This window comes from Euphorbia lathyris, chromosome 1 (assembly GCF_963576675.1).
Source record: "Euphorbia lathyris chromosome 1, ddEupLath1.1, whole genome shotgun sequence".
Classification (NCBI taxonomy): domain Eukaryota; kingdom Viridiplantae; phylum Streptophyta; class Magnoliopsida; order Malpighiales; family Euphorbiaceae; genus Euphorbia; species Euphorbia lathyris.
The window spans coordinates 92426534-92445321 of record NC_088910.1 but is presented as its reverse complement, the minus strand read 5'-3'; the positions used below and the strand labels follow the sequence as shown (position 1 = coordinate 92445321).

The window sequence follows — 18788 nt, the reverse complement described above, 5'->3', positions numbered from 1 at the left end:
GACAAAAAACGTGTCCACAAAATTATCAAAAAATTTCAAAACATGTAAAACATCATTTTAAGAAACTTTAATTTTTGGCTCAAAGTGAGATTCTTTATAGTTTTGACCCAATAAATTGTTGAAGCATGTAAAATGGATAAAATTAAGGAAAAAGTTTTATTGGGATTAAACCGTAACGCTTCGACCCAAGAATTAAAATTTCCTAGAATAATGTTTTACATTTTCTGGAATTTTCTAAGCACTTTTTTTCTTGTCAGAAAACGCCCACCCGGATTCCGTTAACCGGAATTTTTTTTACTTGAACTTCAGGGATCTTAAAATGACCGTCTAATTTAGACGAGTCTAATAGTATAAAAAATTTCGAAAAACGAGGTTAGAAATGTCGGAAAAATATATTTTAAAGAAAAGAAATAAAACAATTTTCTGTTGGAACAATATAAATATTATGTTGGAACAAATGGTACACTGATTTGTAACAATGTAAGTAAGAAAAAAAACGTGACCAGAAAATTATCAAAACATTTAAAACATCATTTTAAGAAACTTTAGTTATTGGCTCAAAGTGAGATTCCTTACAGTTTTGACCCAACAAATTGTTGAATCATGTAAAATGGATAAAATTAAGGAAAAACTTTTATTGGGACTAAACCGTAAGAAATCCCGCTTCAACCCAAGAATTAAAGTTTCTTAGAATAATGTTTTACATTTTCTAAATTTTTTTGAGAATTTTCTGGGCACTTTTTTTTCTCGCCGGAAAACGTCCACCCGAATTCCGTTCACCGGAATTTTTTTTACTTGAGCTTCAGGGATCTTAAAATGACCGTCTAATTTAGACGAGTCTAATAGTATAAAAAATTTCGAAAAACGATGTTAGAGATGTCGGGAAAATGTATTTTAAAGAAAAGAAATAAAACAATTTTCTCTATCCTCTCTTTCATTTTATTTACAAATTTGCAACTTGCCATTTTTAATTATCATCAAAACTACGTAGTTTTGTTATGTCACACAATAAGCTCATTGTTACACCCTAACCCCTTGTCACACTGGATCTCACCCTTTCATATATATAAGTAAATAAATGGATTAAAGGGTTGATTAAGGTAAAACTTAAGGATCTTATAATAACATGATGGACCTACTAGTGAGTTAAGTAAAATTACAGGGATTTTATAATTATTTGCCCTAAAATTAATAGTTGGAAGTTGGGGATATTTTAGCTTTTCAGAGGCTATCATCTCATTGTGCTCAATTTAACTTCTTGTCGACCTAATCAGTTTTTTAGTTCTTTTTCTTTAACTCAAAATTGGAATAATCTAAGTAATTGAAGCATGAACAAATTTTATTACTTGTGATTTGTTGTTGTCTTTGTTCCGTGTCATCTTCTGCGTTTCTCTTCTAACAATTGTTCTTCGTTCTATTTTGCTTGAGGATAAACAAATATCACTACAAGAAAATAGGGAGTTAGCGACTGGATTTTTTGTCGCTAAGTTGGTTGCAAACATTGTTTAGCGATCGACTCATTTCGACCGCTAAGTAGCGTGTTGGTAAAATCACCAACCTGATTTTTTCAAATTGATTGCTCATTTAGCGACCAAACAGTTAGTTGTTAAATTCGATCGTAATATTTGCGAGCAGATTTTGCAACCAATTCTCGTGCATCACTATAGTTTTCCGATGAAATTCTAACAGAACTTTCGTCTGTAACGTTTGGATACCTTTTCTTATCAAATGTACTGACGGACTATAATGATATATTTCGTCGGTAATTTTTGAGAAATGATTTTATTTTATTTTATTTTATTTTTATACTACAATTATAATTGCAAGTCAACTTCATAAATTAAATTAATAATATTGACGAAACTAGAACTTCATATTTATAAATAATAGGGTAAATTCTAAAAAAACCATCTGTGGTTTCATCGATTTCTAAAAAAACCTCTGGGGTTTGTTTTTACCAAAAAAAAAAAAAGGACCGTGTTATACGCTGTTAGTCAAAAAACGGAAAATGGCTTAACACCGTTAATTTGATGAGGTGGCAGAGGAGTAAAATTGGAAAATCAATTTTTTTTTTTTATTATTATTTTTCTCTCTCTTTCCCTTCTATCTCCTTCTTCTTCCATCTTCTCCCTTCTCCATAGTCTCAGGCCTCAAGCTCCACTTCCGCCACTTTCCGCTTCCATTTCCATCGCATATGATCTCCTCCAACACCCCTTGAACAACTTCCTCGCCGAACAAAAGCCCAATTGGATTATAGCTGACGTGATTCCTCACTGGATACCTGAGATTGCAGAACAGAATCAAGTTCAATTTCTCCTTTTTTCTGTTTTTTCTGCTTCTTCCTTTCTTTTCCTTGCCTATCCTGATTCTTTGGTGGTCGGAACTGAAACTCAGAAGAAAATCCGGCCGTCGTGGGAAAGCATGACTTCAAAGCCGGAGTGGATTTTCAGCATGAATGCTTCCGGTATTTCAGACGGAGAAAGAGTATTCAAAGTGTTAAATTCATGTCAAGCTTTGATCTTCCGTAGCTGCACAGAGATAGAAGGGGAGTATTTGAATACATGGGAGACGGTGCCGTTAGCTATTGTGCGGTGCCGTTTTTTCATGTTTACGGATTGTGTTACTTTGTGAAGAGTTGAGAATCACACATATTTACAGATTGTGCGGTGTCGTTACTTTGTGAAATCTGGAATTTTCCAGATTTCTGGAATTTTCCAGATTTCCGGAAATCTGTCCAAAATTACAGGCGTATGTACGCTTTCCGCCGGAACTCATCATCTTCAGTAACGGAACTCGGTCTAGAAGAATGGCAATCACCGAGCAAGACGAAATCGCTGGCGAAGGAGAGAACAGACCATAGAGATGCGAGGAGAGAGATGAAGAGGCAACAACTGACCTTTGTAGAAGAACTCATCGGTCGGTTGATAAAGAGCGGTGGAGGATTTGCGGGGAGAGAGAGAAATAGTGAACTCAAAATCGGAGGAGGAAGAGCAGGAGAAAGAATGAGACGGTGAAGAAGAAGAAAGAAAGGAAAGAAAAAAAGAAAATAAAAGAAAATTAAAAAAATTGGAATTTTCAATTTTACCTTCGCCACGTCAGCATTTTTAACACTGTTAACACATTTTCCGTTTTTCGGGTAACGGCGTAAACACGCTTCTTTTTTTAGTAAAAACAAACCACAGGGGTTTATTTGGAAATCGGTGAAACCACATGGGTTTTTTTTTTGAATTTACCCTAAATAATATTTGATGTTTTAGTCAAAATACATAAATATCAAAATGTTGTAGATTAGCCTAAATAAGTTTAAGACAAAATATATAGACATAATATTCTAAAATCTCTATGGTTAACCTAATAAGTTAAGTTAAAAGATATATCATAATCCAACACCTAGTTTAACCCGACTTAGAGCTATGCTCTAACCTCCACACACTCGCTTGAAGTCTAGTGATAACTATTTGAATTTGGCTAATAGCTGGTCCCATTTATGTCTCTATATTTGTCATTATCTCCTGTATTTGTCTCACATCATTTGCACTAGCAAGCAAATGTATACCTTCAACCAATTGATATTGACATCCATTTACTTGCTCTATATGTGCTATAAAACTGCTCCTTTCCTTATTGAAGCCATTAAGGCGCTCCTGTACAGTCTCAAGTGTGGTTCTAATTTCATAAATTTCAGTACTAGCACCTAAATTAGATGCACCAACAGAACTTGAAGATGAGGATGCTCTTGAATTCCTAGGATACCAGTCTCGATAATACTGGAAAGCAGTTGAACCTAATCCAAAAATTTCCCCATCCCTATTAACCCCTCCAACAGCTTGGTAGAATGCTCGAAGTTCATCAATGGATTCAACAATTTGCTCAGTAGTTTGTTCAACTTCAATTTGGTTAAGATTTTCGTAAGCTTCCTACAATAAACAAACCCATTCGAAATTAGTTTGAAAATTAAAACAGCAGCAGCCAATGAGACAAAAATGTATTAGTTTATTGTTTGCTGCCAATATAGATTAAAAATAAAAGAACAAGAGACTTAATGCTGCCAATATAGATTCATAATCCAACACCTAATTTATTGTTTGATGAAACACTCTTCTCTGTAAGCCATTAAGTGTATACTTAAACAAGAAAATGCAACAGAAAAATTCAGCATGAAAATATTCATTGTACCAAGACTGTATATTTAATATAATTCTCCAAGAGATTGATAAAAAAAGATAGTTTAGAACATACTATGTTTCAGATAAACCTATAATCCAACAAGTATATTTACTTATGCTCATAGCAACAACCATCATGATTTAAATAAATCAACTTATGTTCATAGCAAGGATCATCATGGCTTAAATGCATATCAACTATCTAATAATAAAAACAAATAAATAAAGTATAAAAATGTAGATCTTCTCCTATTTCAAATAAATAAAAACCACTTCAACATGGGTTAGTTTGGAGGTCTTCCAAACCTTTTTTCAAGTTGTAAGTGAGTGGGGCATAATGTGTAGCGAATTGTAGATGAAATATCAATACTTCTTAGGATAATGGAGCTACTGTGCTGGATAAACAGAATGACAAAAGATATATCTTGTTGTGGTATCTCACGCATTACAGAGAAGATAAGGAAGGAATAGAAGATCTAATTTAGGAAAACTTGTGTAACAATACTTGTAAACTTTATTTTGATCATCCAAGTAACATAGAGAACCTCACCAAAGGTGCATCTCTTTTTTCCATGACACTGTAATTTCTCAGATAAAATTATGAAATCAAAAGAATGAGTTGGTATAACTTGTACAAGGAGGGGTAATGAACTTTTACATACCTTAACTATGGGGTCTAAGTTCAAATAAGTGGTGTCATATTTTGCTACTATTTTTTTTAACATCATTGCTATTAACTAATTTTAATTCCACATTCTTAAAATAGGAGAAGACCTGTATAAACGTAATAGATCAGTTCCACATTCTTCTCCTATTTCAATAATTCTTTTCAATTCACCATAGAAATGGCTAAAAAAATTGCAATGGCTTACGTTTCAGACAACAAACACAATTACCATAAATGCCAATATATAACTTATGTATAGACATATATAACTACTTACTTGAGTTTTTCTACATCGATTGTTAACGAATGAAACTCCATCGTGATCTTTTGTGTGTGCTCTTTTTCCTAGCTCTTTTTCCTGAAGAAAACATAAATTAGTATTAATTAACAAAGCATAAACTTTAACACAGTAGGACCTCTAACACACCAGATTCTTCAACACAACAAAACAAGACCCAAATCTACTTACAAGTTGTTGCGCAGTTTTTGCATGGGATACTGAACCTGCAGTATGAGTACCTTGCGTGGGATACAACATTCTTGGCTAGAATGTCGCATTCCAAAATTGCAAAATATATCAAGACACAGAAATGATGAAAAGAAGCACACCTCGGGGAATTTGGCCCACAAAAGGAGAGCAACAGAAAGTGCAACCCTTAGATTGATAGAGTTCAAATTACCAATATCCACATTATCCACAAGTATTTGAACTTGTGTGAAAAAATAATTAAACACCAGAATTCGCAATAATGAGAGATGATTAACTGTAACTAGAATGGAATGGACACTACAACAAGCAAACTTGAGAGCATAGATTTTATTTTATTTATTAAAATATGTTCAACTTCGATGCTATATAAGAAAATTTTAATTAATTTGCAATTGTAAAGTGATGTATCATGATTCATAAGTTCATAACTAAGAGAAAGCAGTTTAATCAGAGATGCAAAAAATGAATGTGCACACATTCTATCCAAGAAGAAAGTATATGTATATATGCCCATAAGTTTTACTATTACGGTGCAATCTCCAATACTCCAAATTTATAGTCAATCTAAAAACAAAAGGCATTAGAATTTATCTAAAATTCAAACATGTATTAATCAACTCATAGCAAGTGTTATGCACCATCAGCAGACTATAATTTAATTAATTTGTCTTCCTAAGTGTCCATTTTGTCCCAAGGCATAAGATCGTCTGTCACTCTTAACTGTATGAAATGCAGTTATGCAGCAGTTACAAGCAAGTTCTAATACATGCCTGTATGTACTATATATGTTAGAATGAATAAGAAGGAATGGAGAGATAATTTTGGTTGTCCATTTTCAAGAGATCAAGGTTCTAACTAAGTGAACCATTGCTTCTTACATTGTTTAGCAATGCCCACTCATAAACTTAAAAAGATGAAAATATAGATAGATAATTCGTGCAATTAATAAATTGCAATTTGAAAAACAAAAAGGTAAATGCTAAGGGAGGGGAAACCTGGAAATAAAACATACACTAGGACTGATAAAAATATATTCCGAGTATCTGGGGTCTCTAATATATTTAGTGCTCAGCATACCATTTATTGCAAAACGGCAATCAAACATATTAAAAGCAGCTCTCTTAATTTATGGCATACACAAAATATGAAGCATGTCAAGTCAAAATCCAAAGATATGATCAAGTTATGAAAGGGAAAGACTATAACCTTATTTTTGTCCTTTGCAAAAAGCATGCGCAAGTCACCTGTATATGAGAGACTACATAGTTTGTTATACGAATCCTCCTGAATAACAACAAACTATTACATGGTTTTATTATTTCCAACAGGAAATGATGAAAAGAAGCACACCTCAGAGAACTTGGCCGGCAAAAGAAGGAGATCAGCAGAACGTGCAGCTCTTAGATTGATAGAGTTCAAATTACCAATATCCACATTATCCACAAGTATCTGAACCTGTGTGGAAAAATAATTAAACAACGGAATTTGCTATAATGAGAGATGATTAATTGTAACTAGAATAAACACTACAACAAGCAAACTTGAGAGCAAAGATTTTTTTATTCATTAAAATATGTTCGACTTTGATGCTTATAGAGTCAAGGCTTCGTTCGATAATACCATGTTATAAGGGAATGACATCATTATATGAGGCATCATTCCTTTAAAAAAAAGAATATCTTAGAAGCAGCAACAGAATTTGCAAGGACTAATTTGGGAAAGCTTCTTCACCAAAATAAAATGAAGACTCATATTTATCAACATTAATAGATCATGCTCTTGAACTCCTATTGTTTTGGAGAATGCCAAGGTTGGAAACTAGGTGGTTTATAGATGTCTATGCCACCAAACAAGAATGAATCCTCTTCTACTAGAACTTGCTAAATTAGACTTCAACTTGGTGGTATTGACTGATGCTGTCTGTAGCACAAGGTCAGAGTATTGATGCAAAGATCATCAAGCCTCAATAGAATGGGCCTAGCCAAGGTGGTCATTTGACTGAATATGTCATATGAATTACAATTAACCTATAAGGGTGCTGATAGTTCATTAAGCAATTAAGAAAGGTTAGAAAAAGTACAGAGAGTGCTCTCATCAGAAAGGTTAGAAAGAGTACAAAGAGTGCTCTAATTCCCATATATATATATATATATATATATATATATATATTCTTCTATATATGTAAATGTTAACCAATTTGGTCCTCTAAATTAGATGGGATGTGAACTTAGTTGAACAACTTCTAGAGTACATGAAGATATGCTATCTAGCTCTCCATAATTCAATAAATGAAATAAGCTATGATATTATCAAAGAACAAGGATTTCACGTCATTCCTTACTTGAAGAAAGCTATATGTATCTGGACTAAAATGAAGACTCATTTTGAAAACCTCATAGAAATGTCTATGGACACAAATCAAAGTAATGAATATCTGTAGCTATCAATATCAGATAACACCAAAAACACCCACAAATAACATCCTTGTTAGGCTCCTTCTTAAAGAATACAATTTCATTCGTTTAAATATACAATAAGGAGACAAAAGATTGGTCAATGCTTTCATTAGTTTAAACAAAATTTAATCCCAAAACATTTAGAAGGCATAAATTACTTAATAAACAGAGTGAACCCATTAATTATTTACTAAACACAGTAGACACATTAATGAATATACAATTGAAACCAACAACATCTACACAAGACAAGTTTTTGTGAATTTCCATTTTCTCTTTATTTATAAGACATTGATGAAATTAGGCAAGGACTTAGATAAAGTACAGTTGGATTCAGAGCCTGCCCTCCATGGCATTCATGCTCTCTATCAGGGCGTCAATACCCTTCTCTAAATTGAATTCAGAGCCTGCCCTTCTGTGCCCGTCCTGCTTTAAATAGTGGATCTGTTCGAACACAATGGGACATTTCACACTCTTATGCCCTCCGCTGGAAACCTCACAGCTCACCACTGACACCGGTGATTTCAAGTGATTTCCCAGCAGAGCTACCTTTTCTGTGAGTGCTGCTATCTGAGGATTTGATTTTGGACATACTCCAATGCACTCCTCTGCTGTTGTAACCCTGCTCGGAGGCGGCTTTACAACTTGCCAACACGCACTTCGTTCCGCCAATTCTTTCACCAGATTATAAGCTTGTATTGCGGTTTTGTTGAACAAATTTCCTCCCGCCGCTGTATCAAGAAAAGCACGGCTAACAGGAGATATCCCCGAATAGAACATATCAACAAGCTGGTACCGCTGGTAATCGTGATGGGGGCACCTTCTCAACAATCTCTGGAACCTCTCCCAGGCTAGATGCAGGTTCTCACTTTCAGTCTGCCTAAACGATGCGATTTCGCTCCTGAACTAAGCAGTCTTAGATGGAGGGAAATATTTTGCTAGGAAAGCTGATACAGTGGTGTCCCAATCAGTCAGAGAGCCTGGCTCAACTGAATGTAGCCATTCTGCAGCTTCTTCTTTCAAGGAAAATCTGAACAACTTCTGGTAGACTTGTGCAGATGTGACTTCTTCGCACTTGAAGGTGATACAATATTCTACGAACTTGTCAAGGTGTGAATTGGGATCTTCGTAGTAATCCCCCCTGAACTGTCCCGAGTTCTGAATCATCTGGATCATCGCTGGTCTGATTTCGAATGATTCCGCTGTTATTGCTGGATCGAGGATGCCGGAGGTGCTTGTCGGCCTCCTCGCCTTCAGCAACTCCATCACTGACATATCCTCGGCCATCGTATCCTTGTCTCAGGCCCTGCAAGAACAGTTTCAGCTTATGAATTCAGATAAGAGTATGATTGATTATCAGACCCTCGGTTAGAGGAATCCCAAACAATTGTTCAAGCTTCGCAATGAATTAATTAGTTATAAACAACAATTAGTCCCCGGCAACGACGCCAAAAACTTGATGCTCGTAAAATATATAGCAATTAACAGGACAAGTGTATCCTATCGCATCAAGTATTGTGCTAAGCACGAGATCGAACCACAAGGACTATTTGCCACAACTAATTAGTCTAGGGAAGAAGGCGTAATTGTTCAGGAGGTTGAATAAATATTGGAGAAGTGATTAAGCAGATTAATTTTGAAAACAAAAGACAAAAACGTGTGACCGGGAGGATTTGATCTAATTGATGAAACAATCTAAGATGGGGATTCCTTTAATTGGTCTCCATGTATGATTTACTGGGATTCAGGTTTATATCCTAATGATAGTTGACGGTAATCACCTAATTAACCACATTAAGACTGCCAATCTCGTGTAGTCTATTCACATGCAATCGGTTGACGGCTTGATTAGGCATATAACCTAGGCATGCAAAGCATTAGGTTCTGTGGTGATTAAGGCTAGAGCCGTAGCCCAACCACTAGTCCGCACTCCTAGTGGTCTCTAGCGATGTCAGATTATTCTCATTCGGGTTAGGGAGTTCCTTGATCAGGTACTCACCTATCTACAATCCTAAATTTGTCAGAATCAAGGCTTTAGGTTCAGCAATTTCGGGCTAGTTGATCATCATCGAATCTCATTCTAACAATAATCCTAGTTCTGACAAATCCAGGTCACTAAGCCTGCATAATCTGATCAATTGGGAATAATCCCATAAACCCAAATCCCTAATCATTCAAGGTTACACAATCACTGAAGCACATATTATCAACATGAATCATCATTAATCAAATAAGTAAGAAAAGTAAGAGACAGATTGAGGGATTTAGAAATCTAAAACCCGGCTTTGTCTGATTCTGATTACAAAATTGATAGAACTATCCTCACCAATCTTCAAGTAACAGCAATTACAAGGGAAGAAACTAAAAATCTCCTACAAAGGAAAACAAAAAGGGAGAAAGAGGAGGAAGAGAAGCCAATGCATAAAAAAAAAGGTAACCCCCACAAAAGAGGCATAATGTTCTATTTATAGTGCTAGGTGTGTTAGGGGGGTACTTTGGACATTTTTCGGGCCAAGATTCGCGCCCTGGAGGTGAGAAGACGCTGGGAAATTGCTTCCCAGCGTCTCGTCTCATCGAGACAAGAGGTGTCTCGACGAGACGAAAGGGTGTCTCGATGAGACACTGGGCGTCTCGTCGAGACACCACGTGATGGTTCCCTTTGGGAACCATCAGCCCGCCACATCTCGTCGAGACAGGCTGTGTCTCGACGAGACGAGGGCCTGTCTCGCCGAGACAGGCACTGTCTAGGCGAGACAGGTGCTAAGAAAGGGCAGTTCCCTCCGGAAGTTATCTGTTTTGGTCCCTGTGCTTCCGGAATTTGCTCTAGTGGTCCCCGAACTGTCCGAAAATGCTCAAGCAGTCCTAAAAACACCTGAAAATACAGAAAATACCATAAGTAACGGAAATTACTGATTTTAACTAAAAGATAACAAAATGATACTGAGATTGAATCGAAATAAAGCAAAAACGAACTAAAACAATCCTAAAAACCCTATATAAATGGGAGCTATCAATTGCAGCTTCCGCTCTGTGAATAGAATAAGTCCTCAAATTGTTCTAAACGAATTCAACTACAACAACACTAGGTTTTTATATAATAAAAATTGGAAACTAAGCGATTAACTACTTACATTCACAAACCGATTTGAAGCGACCTGTGGCTTTTCTTCTTCCTGCAGCCTAGAGTTTCTTCTTCGCCATGAGTAGTCGCAGGATTGAATGGAACCGCCACGAGAGGAGAAGGATTAGGTCTGGAAGAGAGAGTCCAAGTCAAACTATTGGTTTTTGTCCGAGTGAAAGTCGGACTGCGCAGCCAAAAAAGATATTAGGGTTGAAAAAGATTTGGAGATTTCTTTTCTTTTGCGATGCCTTTTATATTTTATATTTCTTTTATATTTTTATTCTTACCATATTTTTGCAATAGGCCCACATGTTGGTAAAAGAAACACCAACTGGCTAAAATGGGTAGCAATTCTCCCGCTACATTTTGCAACAACGAAATATTATTAGTGACCGACTCGATCGCTAATTTAGCGATCGAATTTAATCCGATCGCTAAATTCGGTCACGAACTCATTGTTTTCTTGTAGTGTATCTAAGTTGGGGGTAATTTGATATAAGCATATTTGACAAGATTCATTGGCTAGAACATTCATGGAAAAAAGCATAAAAGACCAAATTTGTGGCCAAATCCAAGCTACAAATAGCTATTTTGACAAAACAGCCAAGTTCAAGAAAGCAACTATGTGAACGAATTGAACAGCATGTTTTAGTCCAGATTTGGGTCCAAAAGTGGATAAACGTATTTACACATAGGTCTACAAAGAGAAAGAGAAAGAATAAGTGTTTTGCAATTACCAGCAACTTTCTGAATTGTAATCATTACTCTTTTTGTATCCAATGGATAGGATTAGTTTGATCTATACGTGAACAATTATTTTCCAGGGATACCTTTTAATCTAGATTAACTTTTTGTTTTAGTATAAATAGAATCATTTTCCTAGTTTTTATGATTATTCATCATCTTCTACCTCAGAGTCTTCGCTTTTTACCAGGAGGTTCCTTTCATTGGGTGCCTATCAATCTCGAGTCATGGGCTCGACTACCCTTTCCTGGCTGATAGATGGGACTCAATAGATATGCGCCGGGTTCTTATTCTGTTTGTATCTGGGGTCCTCCTATTTGAGGAGGGTCGTTTTTCTTCCCTTACCCAGGTTGATCTTTTAAGGGTCGTTTGTTGGCCTTTTTTACCTTTTGTTTGGCTCTTTCGTGGGAAATTGTGGGCGTGCCAGATAATTATAGTATTATCAAACTATGAAATGAAATTGAGTGTGCTTTCTAACTTCTATGTAACAAACGATTGTAAGGAATAAAGAGACCGAAAATTCCTAAAAGATTCGATTATCAAAACGATACCGACCTTACAGAAATGATTGAACAACAAATAAAATAAAAAATGTACTGGGAAATGAATGAACGTTGGATCTGAAAATTAAATTTAAGGGAACAATTGAGAATTGTAAAAGATGTTGAAGTCTAAGGATAATTGGCTTGAGTTGGTGAGTTGCTCTCATCGTGATTTCTTCCTTTTATAGACGTTGGAGGTAACTTCCTCCTTTCCACTAATCCACGTTCTCCATCACATTGATTAACCGCTCCACTTTGACTTCCACGGTGGGATTGATTATGACGGTTTCTAACTTTCCTACATTCTAATTGGCTCACAAAATACACGTTAAAATATTAAATGGCCTTCTGATTTCCCTTTTAATTTACCTTAGGTTTCTCTGAGGTTCACCTTAGGAAATTGGTTTCCCCTAAGGTCCACTCTTGAAAAATCTACTTGGACGTAAGTTAGGCCAATTAATGTATTAAAAATATATAAGTGCCAAAAAGTTAAATTATGGTGCAAACAATTGCCCCCCACAAGCATAGATTTGAGGGAAGAAAATTTATGCTTGATCCCCTAACAAAATCTCATAGACTCCGTAAAATTTGAAATGCATACGAAATAAATAAAAAATAAGTAAACAATAAAAAATAAGACAAAATTAAGAAAATTAATTAAAATAAAAACTGATGTGTTGCGCTTGAATTAACACTCTTAAAAGAAAAGCCTAACGTAAAATCTTAAGAAATTCAATTTGATTAAAAAACTAAGATTTGAGTCTTTCATTTCAACTAAATCTCTTTAAACTAACACAAAAGTAAATATATAAAAATATGACACTGGAACTCAAAAGATTATTTAGTAAATAAGAGTTCAATTGCGAACAGAACAAAACTCACTAACTAATTAAATATAAATAAAATGAATCTGAAACTAAACTAGCAAATAATTATGGAGGAAACATTAACAGAAAAGGAAAAGGAAAAAGAAAAAGAAAACGAAAAAAATTAAAATAAGTCCTAGTCGCAAACCAACACTAAAGTATAAGAGTCTAACCTTTGCTTTTCCTCTGTTTAGTTAGATGCGGCGGTGGAATTTAACAGGACTACATCTCTCTTTCTGATAATAACCTGGTAGCTAGCAGTAGTTGCGCCTTCTTCTCCCTTCTTCTAATTCCCAAGCCATGGCGAAACGCGATATAAAAAATATCTAGTTCTTTTCCTTCTCTTCATTGTTCTACTGTTCCTACGTTGGTTCTAGTAGAGTTGCCTGGACGTGGCTTTCTTCAATTGGATTTCAGGAAGAGCGCAGGAATTTCACACGACCATCTGGAGGGTACCTTCTTCGATCGGCTTTTAAAAGAAAAGCAGAAAGTTCACAAGACCAGCTCTATTTCCTTGGGTTCAAAGTTTTCTACTGTTCTTTTCTTCCTTGCTGGCTTTTCTTTTAATAAAAAGTTGTCGTTGCCCACCTTCTTTCCTTCTTATTATTTATTTATTTTTTTCTTTTGCAGACTCTTCTCAATCCTATCAGTTCCTGTTGTGACGAAACGCTTAACGGTAAAAGTCGGGTCAATCATTGATCGGTTTCGTAAGGTGCTAACAAGTTCCTCGTGATTGCTCCACCAACTCTTTGCTTACCGCTTGTACCTTTGATTGAAGTCTCTGAGAATAAGTGCACAACCGATTCCTCTTTTGACGAAGGATTTGAAGGCCTTAAAGATTAAAGGCCGGATCAATTATTGATCGGTTTCCTTTAATCACGGTGTTACCAAATTTGAGGTTGAGTATAGCTGAAGTGCAATTCCGTTACTCAAAATCACCGCCAAGATGTCTTCCAAAGGTAAACTTACCACTGAACTTGTGAATAAAAGTGAATGGACTTCAAATGTGTTTGATGATTGATATTTGGTGAATGAATGACAATCTTAAAAGAGCAATTTTGTGTTGACATGATTTTTGGGACTTTAGAGTTTAAGGGGGAAATGCTGTCGAAATTTTGTAAAATTTAATTTTTACCTTTAATTTGGCAGAAACCCATTTTATCAAGAAACCAACTGCTCCACCTGTAAGAAAGTCACACCCAAATCCTCCTGGAAAAAGTGCTGGTGACTCGAAAAAGCACATCAACCTGCCGCCATCAAGATCAATTTTAATGATGATGAACTGTATGCTCTTTTGCCGACTGGTTGAGACAAACCTCCTCAAGTGCCTTTTCCATTATCTCACGAGGGAGAACTTCTTTTTATGAAACTTGATCTTCTCACCCGTCGACATGTTAAATGCAAAAGTTGGCCCCGTCTTGCTAGTGAAAAAGCCACAAAAGCATGGTCCACCTGGGTGAATCGATTGAAGCCAACGTATGAGCGAAAATGGTGCAATCTTGGAATCAATGAGTTGATTAAAATGTCCCAGATAGAGCTTCCAGCAAATAAGAATTTGTTGTATGCAGCTTTGGGTTTCTGGTCACGTAACTGCAATGCTTTTCTATTTCCAGTTGTACCGATGACTATTACCTTAAGGGATGTGCTTGCGTTGACAGGTTTGCTAGTGGTTGGTCCTGAGATACCTTTGTTGAAACACCTTTCCACATAATTTTGATTTGACAAAATTGTTTGATTTGACAAAATTGTTTAAGTATAATTAAAAACATATTCTAAACACACTAAGTTTAAATGCTTTGATTTATTCTACTAATGTGTTTGTTCAATGTTGAGTTAAAAATTGCTTATAAGACATAAGGATTAAAAGGCCCAAGCTCAATACAAGAGTCAAAGCCCAAGTCAAACTATTCAAGACAACTCAGCCCGTGAATGTCAAAACGTTGTCGTTATGGACAAAACGCAACTCAGCGGAAGAAGGATCTAGAAGACCTTCAGGGAACAACTTCGGAACGAAGCTGCTGAGTTGATTCGACAAATCGTACAAGACAGCAGCTGGCTAAGGAAAACTTCCAGACAAAGTATTTCCACTTTGGGTAAAGTTCAGATGACACAGTATGCTGTCTAGTTGACATTACCATAAATGGAGAGACACTCTGCCGAGCTGACCAAAAGCTGACCGAGGACAGAAGATACTCAAATCTGATTGGCCGAGAGCTCTGAGCAAGTCAGGATGACAACGACAGGAAGCCGTTTCCCTCCAACGGTTATTTCGAAATTCAAAATGACCGATGCCTCAAGACGTCTCTATAAATAGTGCCATCAGAAGCTTCATTACATACAGAACTTGATCAAGCCATTACGCTGACCAAATTTCTACACAAGTTCTGCAAGCAAAAGGTAAAGCAATCTTACACTAAATTTTCATATCTTTTGTGTAAAAGTCTAGAGTGATTATTCAATCATCTAAGGTGTCTTAGCAATCATTGTTTAGGACAAACACTTATCATTTCTAGAGATTAGAAAGGAGAGGCTGAGTACTCGGTTATAGTACTCAGCGAGAGATTAGGATTGAGTAGAGGTATAGAGGAAGGTACTCTTGTTATACTCAGTTGCTAAGATTGTAAAAGGTTTGAGGCTCTACCTTTAAAGAGCTTAGTAGATGATTCGAAAGCTCGGAACGTGTTCCGGGGACAGGACATAGGCTTAGAAGCCGAACCTGGATAAATCTGCTGAGTAACGCATTTCTTACCTTAAACTCCTTATATATATTGCTTGCTTAAATAACCAAAAACTGACCAAGTAAAGAGGTCAAGCTGAGTTGTGCGCATCAAACATCTGAGCTCAGGAATAGACTCTAAGTGCTATCTCCTGACTCAAGTTAAGAAACTGACCTAGTCACCAGTTGACTAAGCCAGTGTCTTGCTGTTTACTCAGCGCCACTATTAAAACCTTTTCTCATAAGAAAAGAAGTCTGCCCTAAATTAAGAAAAAGTTTAAATAGTTCCTAACCCCCCTTGGAACTATACTTGTAACGTTATAAGGGACCAGCAAGTGGTATCAGAGCCTAAAAGCTCACTGTTAAAGGTTTAACAACCTTGAGCTGATCCCCACTATGGGCGAAAACAGTACTCGGTTTCTCCCAGGAAACCAAACAACTCAGATATTGCCTGAGGGGCTGTCCATCACTCGGCCTCCCCTATTCTTCGGGTCTAACTATACCTTCTGGAAGAATAGGATGAAAAATTTCATTCAGGCTACAAATATGAGTGCCTGGCTATCTATAGTGCAAGGCCCATTTGTACCTGTCGAAGTTGTGGCTGGCCAAACAGTTGTAAAAGCTGAGGCCAAATGGACAGAGGATGATCTCAAGAAGCTTCAAAATCACGCTTCGGCTATTAATATGCTTCACTGTGCGCTCGATGCTGCAGAATATAATAAAATTTCAGGTTGTGAGTCGGCGCAAGAGATCTGGAAGAAGCTGGAGGTCACCTACGAAGGAACCAATAAAGTAAAGGAGTCCAAGGTGAACCAGCAGATGAGAATGTACGAGCTGTTCGAGATGAACAATGATGAGGGCATATCTGACATGAATGCAAGGTTTACCAACATCATAAATGAGCTCAAGAGACTTGGGAAGATCTTCACTGAGGAAGAACAAGTCAAAAAGATACTCAGGAGTCTTCCTAAAGACTGGCAAGCAAAGAAGACCGCTGTTGAGGAAGCTCAGGACTTAACCACCTACAAATATGACGAACTCATCGGCTCGTTGCTGACCCATGAGATATCAATGAAAAACTTCGAAGTGAAGGAAAAGTCTGAAGACAAGAAGCAGAAATCTCTTGTCATGAAAGCTGACTCCACTGATGGGAGCTCAACAGATGATGAAGAGATGGCTATGTTCACAAGGAAGATGAAAAGGCTGTTCAGGAAAAATGACAATTGTTCTAAGAAGCCTTACAGAAAGTTTGATAAGTATAAAGCTGAGTCCAGCGACAGCAAATACAAGAAAGACAACTCAAAGCCTATTACATGCTTTGAATGTCATCAAACTGGCCACATAAAGTCAAGCTGCCCCACACTGAGGAAAGATAAGAAGAACGGAAAAAAGGCAATGGTGGCTACATGGAGCGACAGTGATGAGTCTTCATCAACAGAAGCTGAGGCCACCGAGTCAGTGAAGATTTGCTTCATGGCTGACGAACTTGCTGAGCCGTGCGTTTCTAAGCATACTGACCCCTCCATTGCATCTGATGATGAGGAGCAATCAAATGAGGTAATACCACTTTCCCAGCTCAGAAACGAAATGGGTAATGCCCTGAGTGATCTCTATACACTTGTCAAAAAGTGTAATAAGAAAATTAGAGCACTCAGCAGGCGCTGTGACGAGGTTGAAGAGGTCAAGCTGAGTGACCTCAGATACCTTCTTCAGGACAACTCAACTTTGCATGACAACATGAAGATCATACATGAGTCTGTCTCTGAAGTCCAATCAGTTTCAAAGAAACTAAGAAAGGACGTCACAACTATCCAGAACCAATTAAAGGTTCCAAATAAAAGAAACATTCCTCTGAGAACTCAGTACCAAGGTACTCAGCAGAGATGGAATCCCCAGTGGAATGTCCAGTGTGACTTCTGTGGGAAGAAAGGTCACACCATAAAGGTGTGCTGGCATGCTCAGCACTGGGGTGCTGACCAGTCAGTGAGACAACCTAAACAGAAGGTCAGCTGTGACTTCTGTGGAAAGAATGGCCATACTGTCCATGTATGCCGCCATAAAATAAAATATGATGCTTTACCTATTGCACCTAACAAGCAAGGACCCAAAAAGAATTGGGTACCTAAAAGTAACTAGTTACAATGCAGGTAAGCCTGAGATGTGCTGAGAAGTCAAAGATGTGGTATATTGACAGTGCATGCTGAAGGCATATGACTGGTGATGAAACTCAGTTCATCACGTTTGAGCGTAAACGAGGAGGAAGTGTAAGTTTTGGAGACAACAAAAAGGGTAAGATAGTAGGGTCAGGAACCATCGGAGGTAACCCTACTATTGAGTCAGTCTCCCTAGTCAGCGGACTCAAATATAACTTACTCAGCGTAGCTCAGCTATGTGACAATGGGAGAAAAGTTATATTTGATGCTACTGGATGTAAAATATACGAGGGTAAAACAAATGAGTTAATTTTAACTGCCCCTCGCATAGATAATGTCTTTATGCTAGACTTAGAGAAAAAGCTTTCAAAAACTGTATGCTTAGTATCAAAGGAAGAAAATTCCTGGCTATGGCACAGGAGACTTGGTCATGTAAGCATGGACCTCCTGGCCAAATTAGCAAGAAAGCAATTGGTTGAGGGACTGCTTGAACTTAAATTTGAAAAAGATCAATTATGCCACGCTTGCCAAGCTGGAAAACAAACCAAACAATCTTTTCACAGCAAAAACATTGTCTCAACTAAGCGTCCGTTAGAGTTACTACACTTGGATCTCTTCGGTCCAGTCCAGTCGCTGAGTCTGGGTGGAAGAAGATTTTCCTTGGTCATTGTAGATGACTTCTCTCGGTACACTTGGGTCATCTTGCTGAGTAGCAAGGATGAGACCTTTGAGACATTTTCAAATTTGGTTAGAAAAATTGAAAATGATAAAGACCTAAAATTGGCTCACATCCGAAGTGATAATGGTGGAGAATTCAAAAACCAAAAGTTTGTTGAATTCTGTGAAGCCAGCGGCATTGACCATAAT

At 37.0% G+C, this 18788-nt stretch overlaps 1 protein-coding gene, 1 long non-coding RNA gene and 1 other non-coding gene across 7 annotated transcripts; 2 read left to right on the top strand and 1 right to left on the bottom strand.

Moving 5' to 3' along the window:
• Nucleotides 1-3395: 3395 nt before the first annotated feature.
• LOC136206801 (uncharacterized) lies at nt 3396-13360 on the bottom strand. 5 transcript variants are annotated; one of them, XM_065998001.1, is made up of 7 exons: nt 13226-13335; nt 10911-11030; nt 8105-10651; nt 6674-6778; nt 6530-6567; nt 5111-5191; nt 3396-3917 (listed from the first exon to the last, which is right to left on the bottom strand). In XM_065998001.1, the coding sequence occupies exons 5-7, from the start codon at nt 6554-6556 to the stop codon at nt 3486-3488; spliced, it is 540 nt and encodes a 179-aa protein (XP_065854073.1). In that variant the 5' UTR covers nt 6557-6567; nt 6674-6778; nt 8105-10651; nt 10911-11030; nt 13226-13335; the 3' UTR covers nt 3396-3485. The 5 variants fall into 5 exon arrangements, with proteins under 5 accessions (XP_065854073.1, XP_065854064.1, XP_065854057.1 ...); XM_065997992.1 differs by lacking the exon at nt 10911-11030 and having other exon boundaries at nt 6530-6581; nt 13226-13360; XM_065997985.1 differs by lacking the exon at nt 10911-11030 and having other exon boundaries at nt 13226-13360.
• On the top strand, nt 8582-8688 carry LOC136216220 (small nucleolar RNA R71). The gene has a single exon (XR_010683211.1). It is a non-coding gene; the product is annotated as a small nucleolar RNA R71 (small nucleolar RNA).
• Nucleotides 13361-13465: 105 nt separating the features above from the next.
• On the top strand, nt 13466-15559 carry LOC136206833 (uncharacterized). The gene is made up of 3 exons (XR_010676455.1): nt 13466-13570; nt 13683-14011; nt 14202-15559. It is a non-coding gene; the product is annotated as an uncharacterized lncRNA (long non-coding RNA).
• The last annotated feature ends 3229 nt before the right edge of the window (nt 15560-18788 follow it).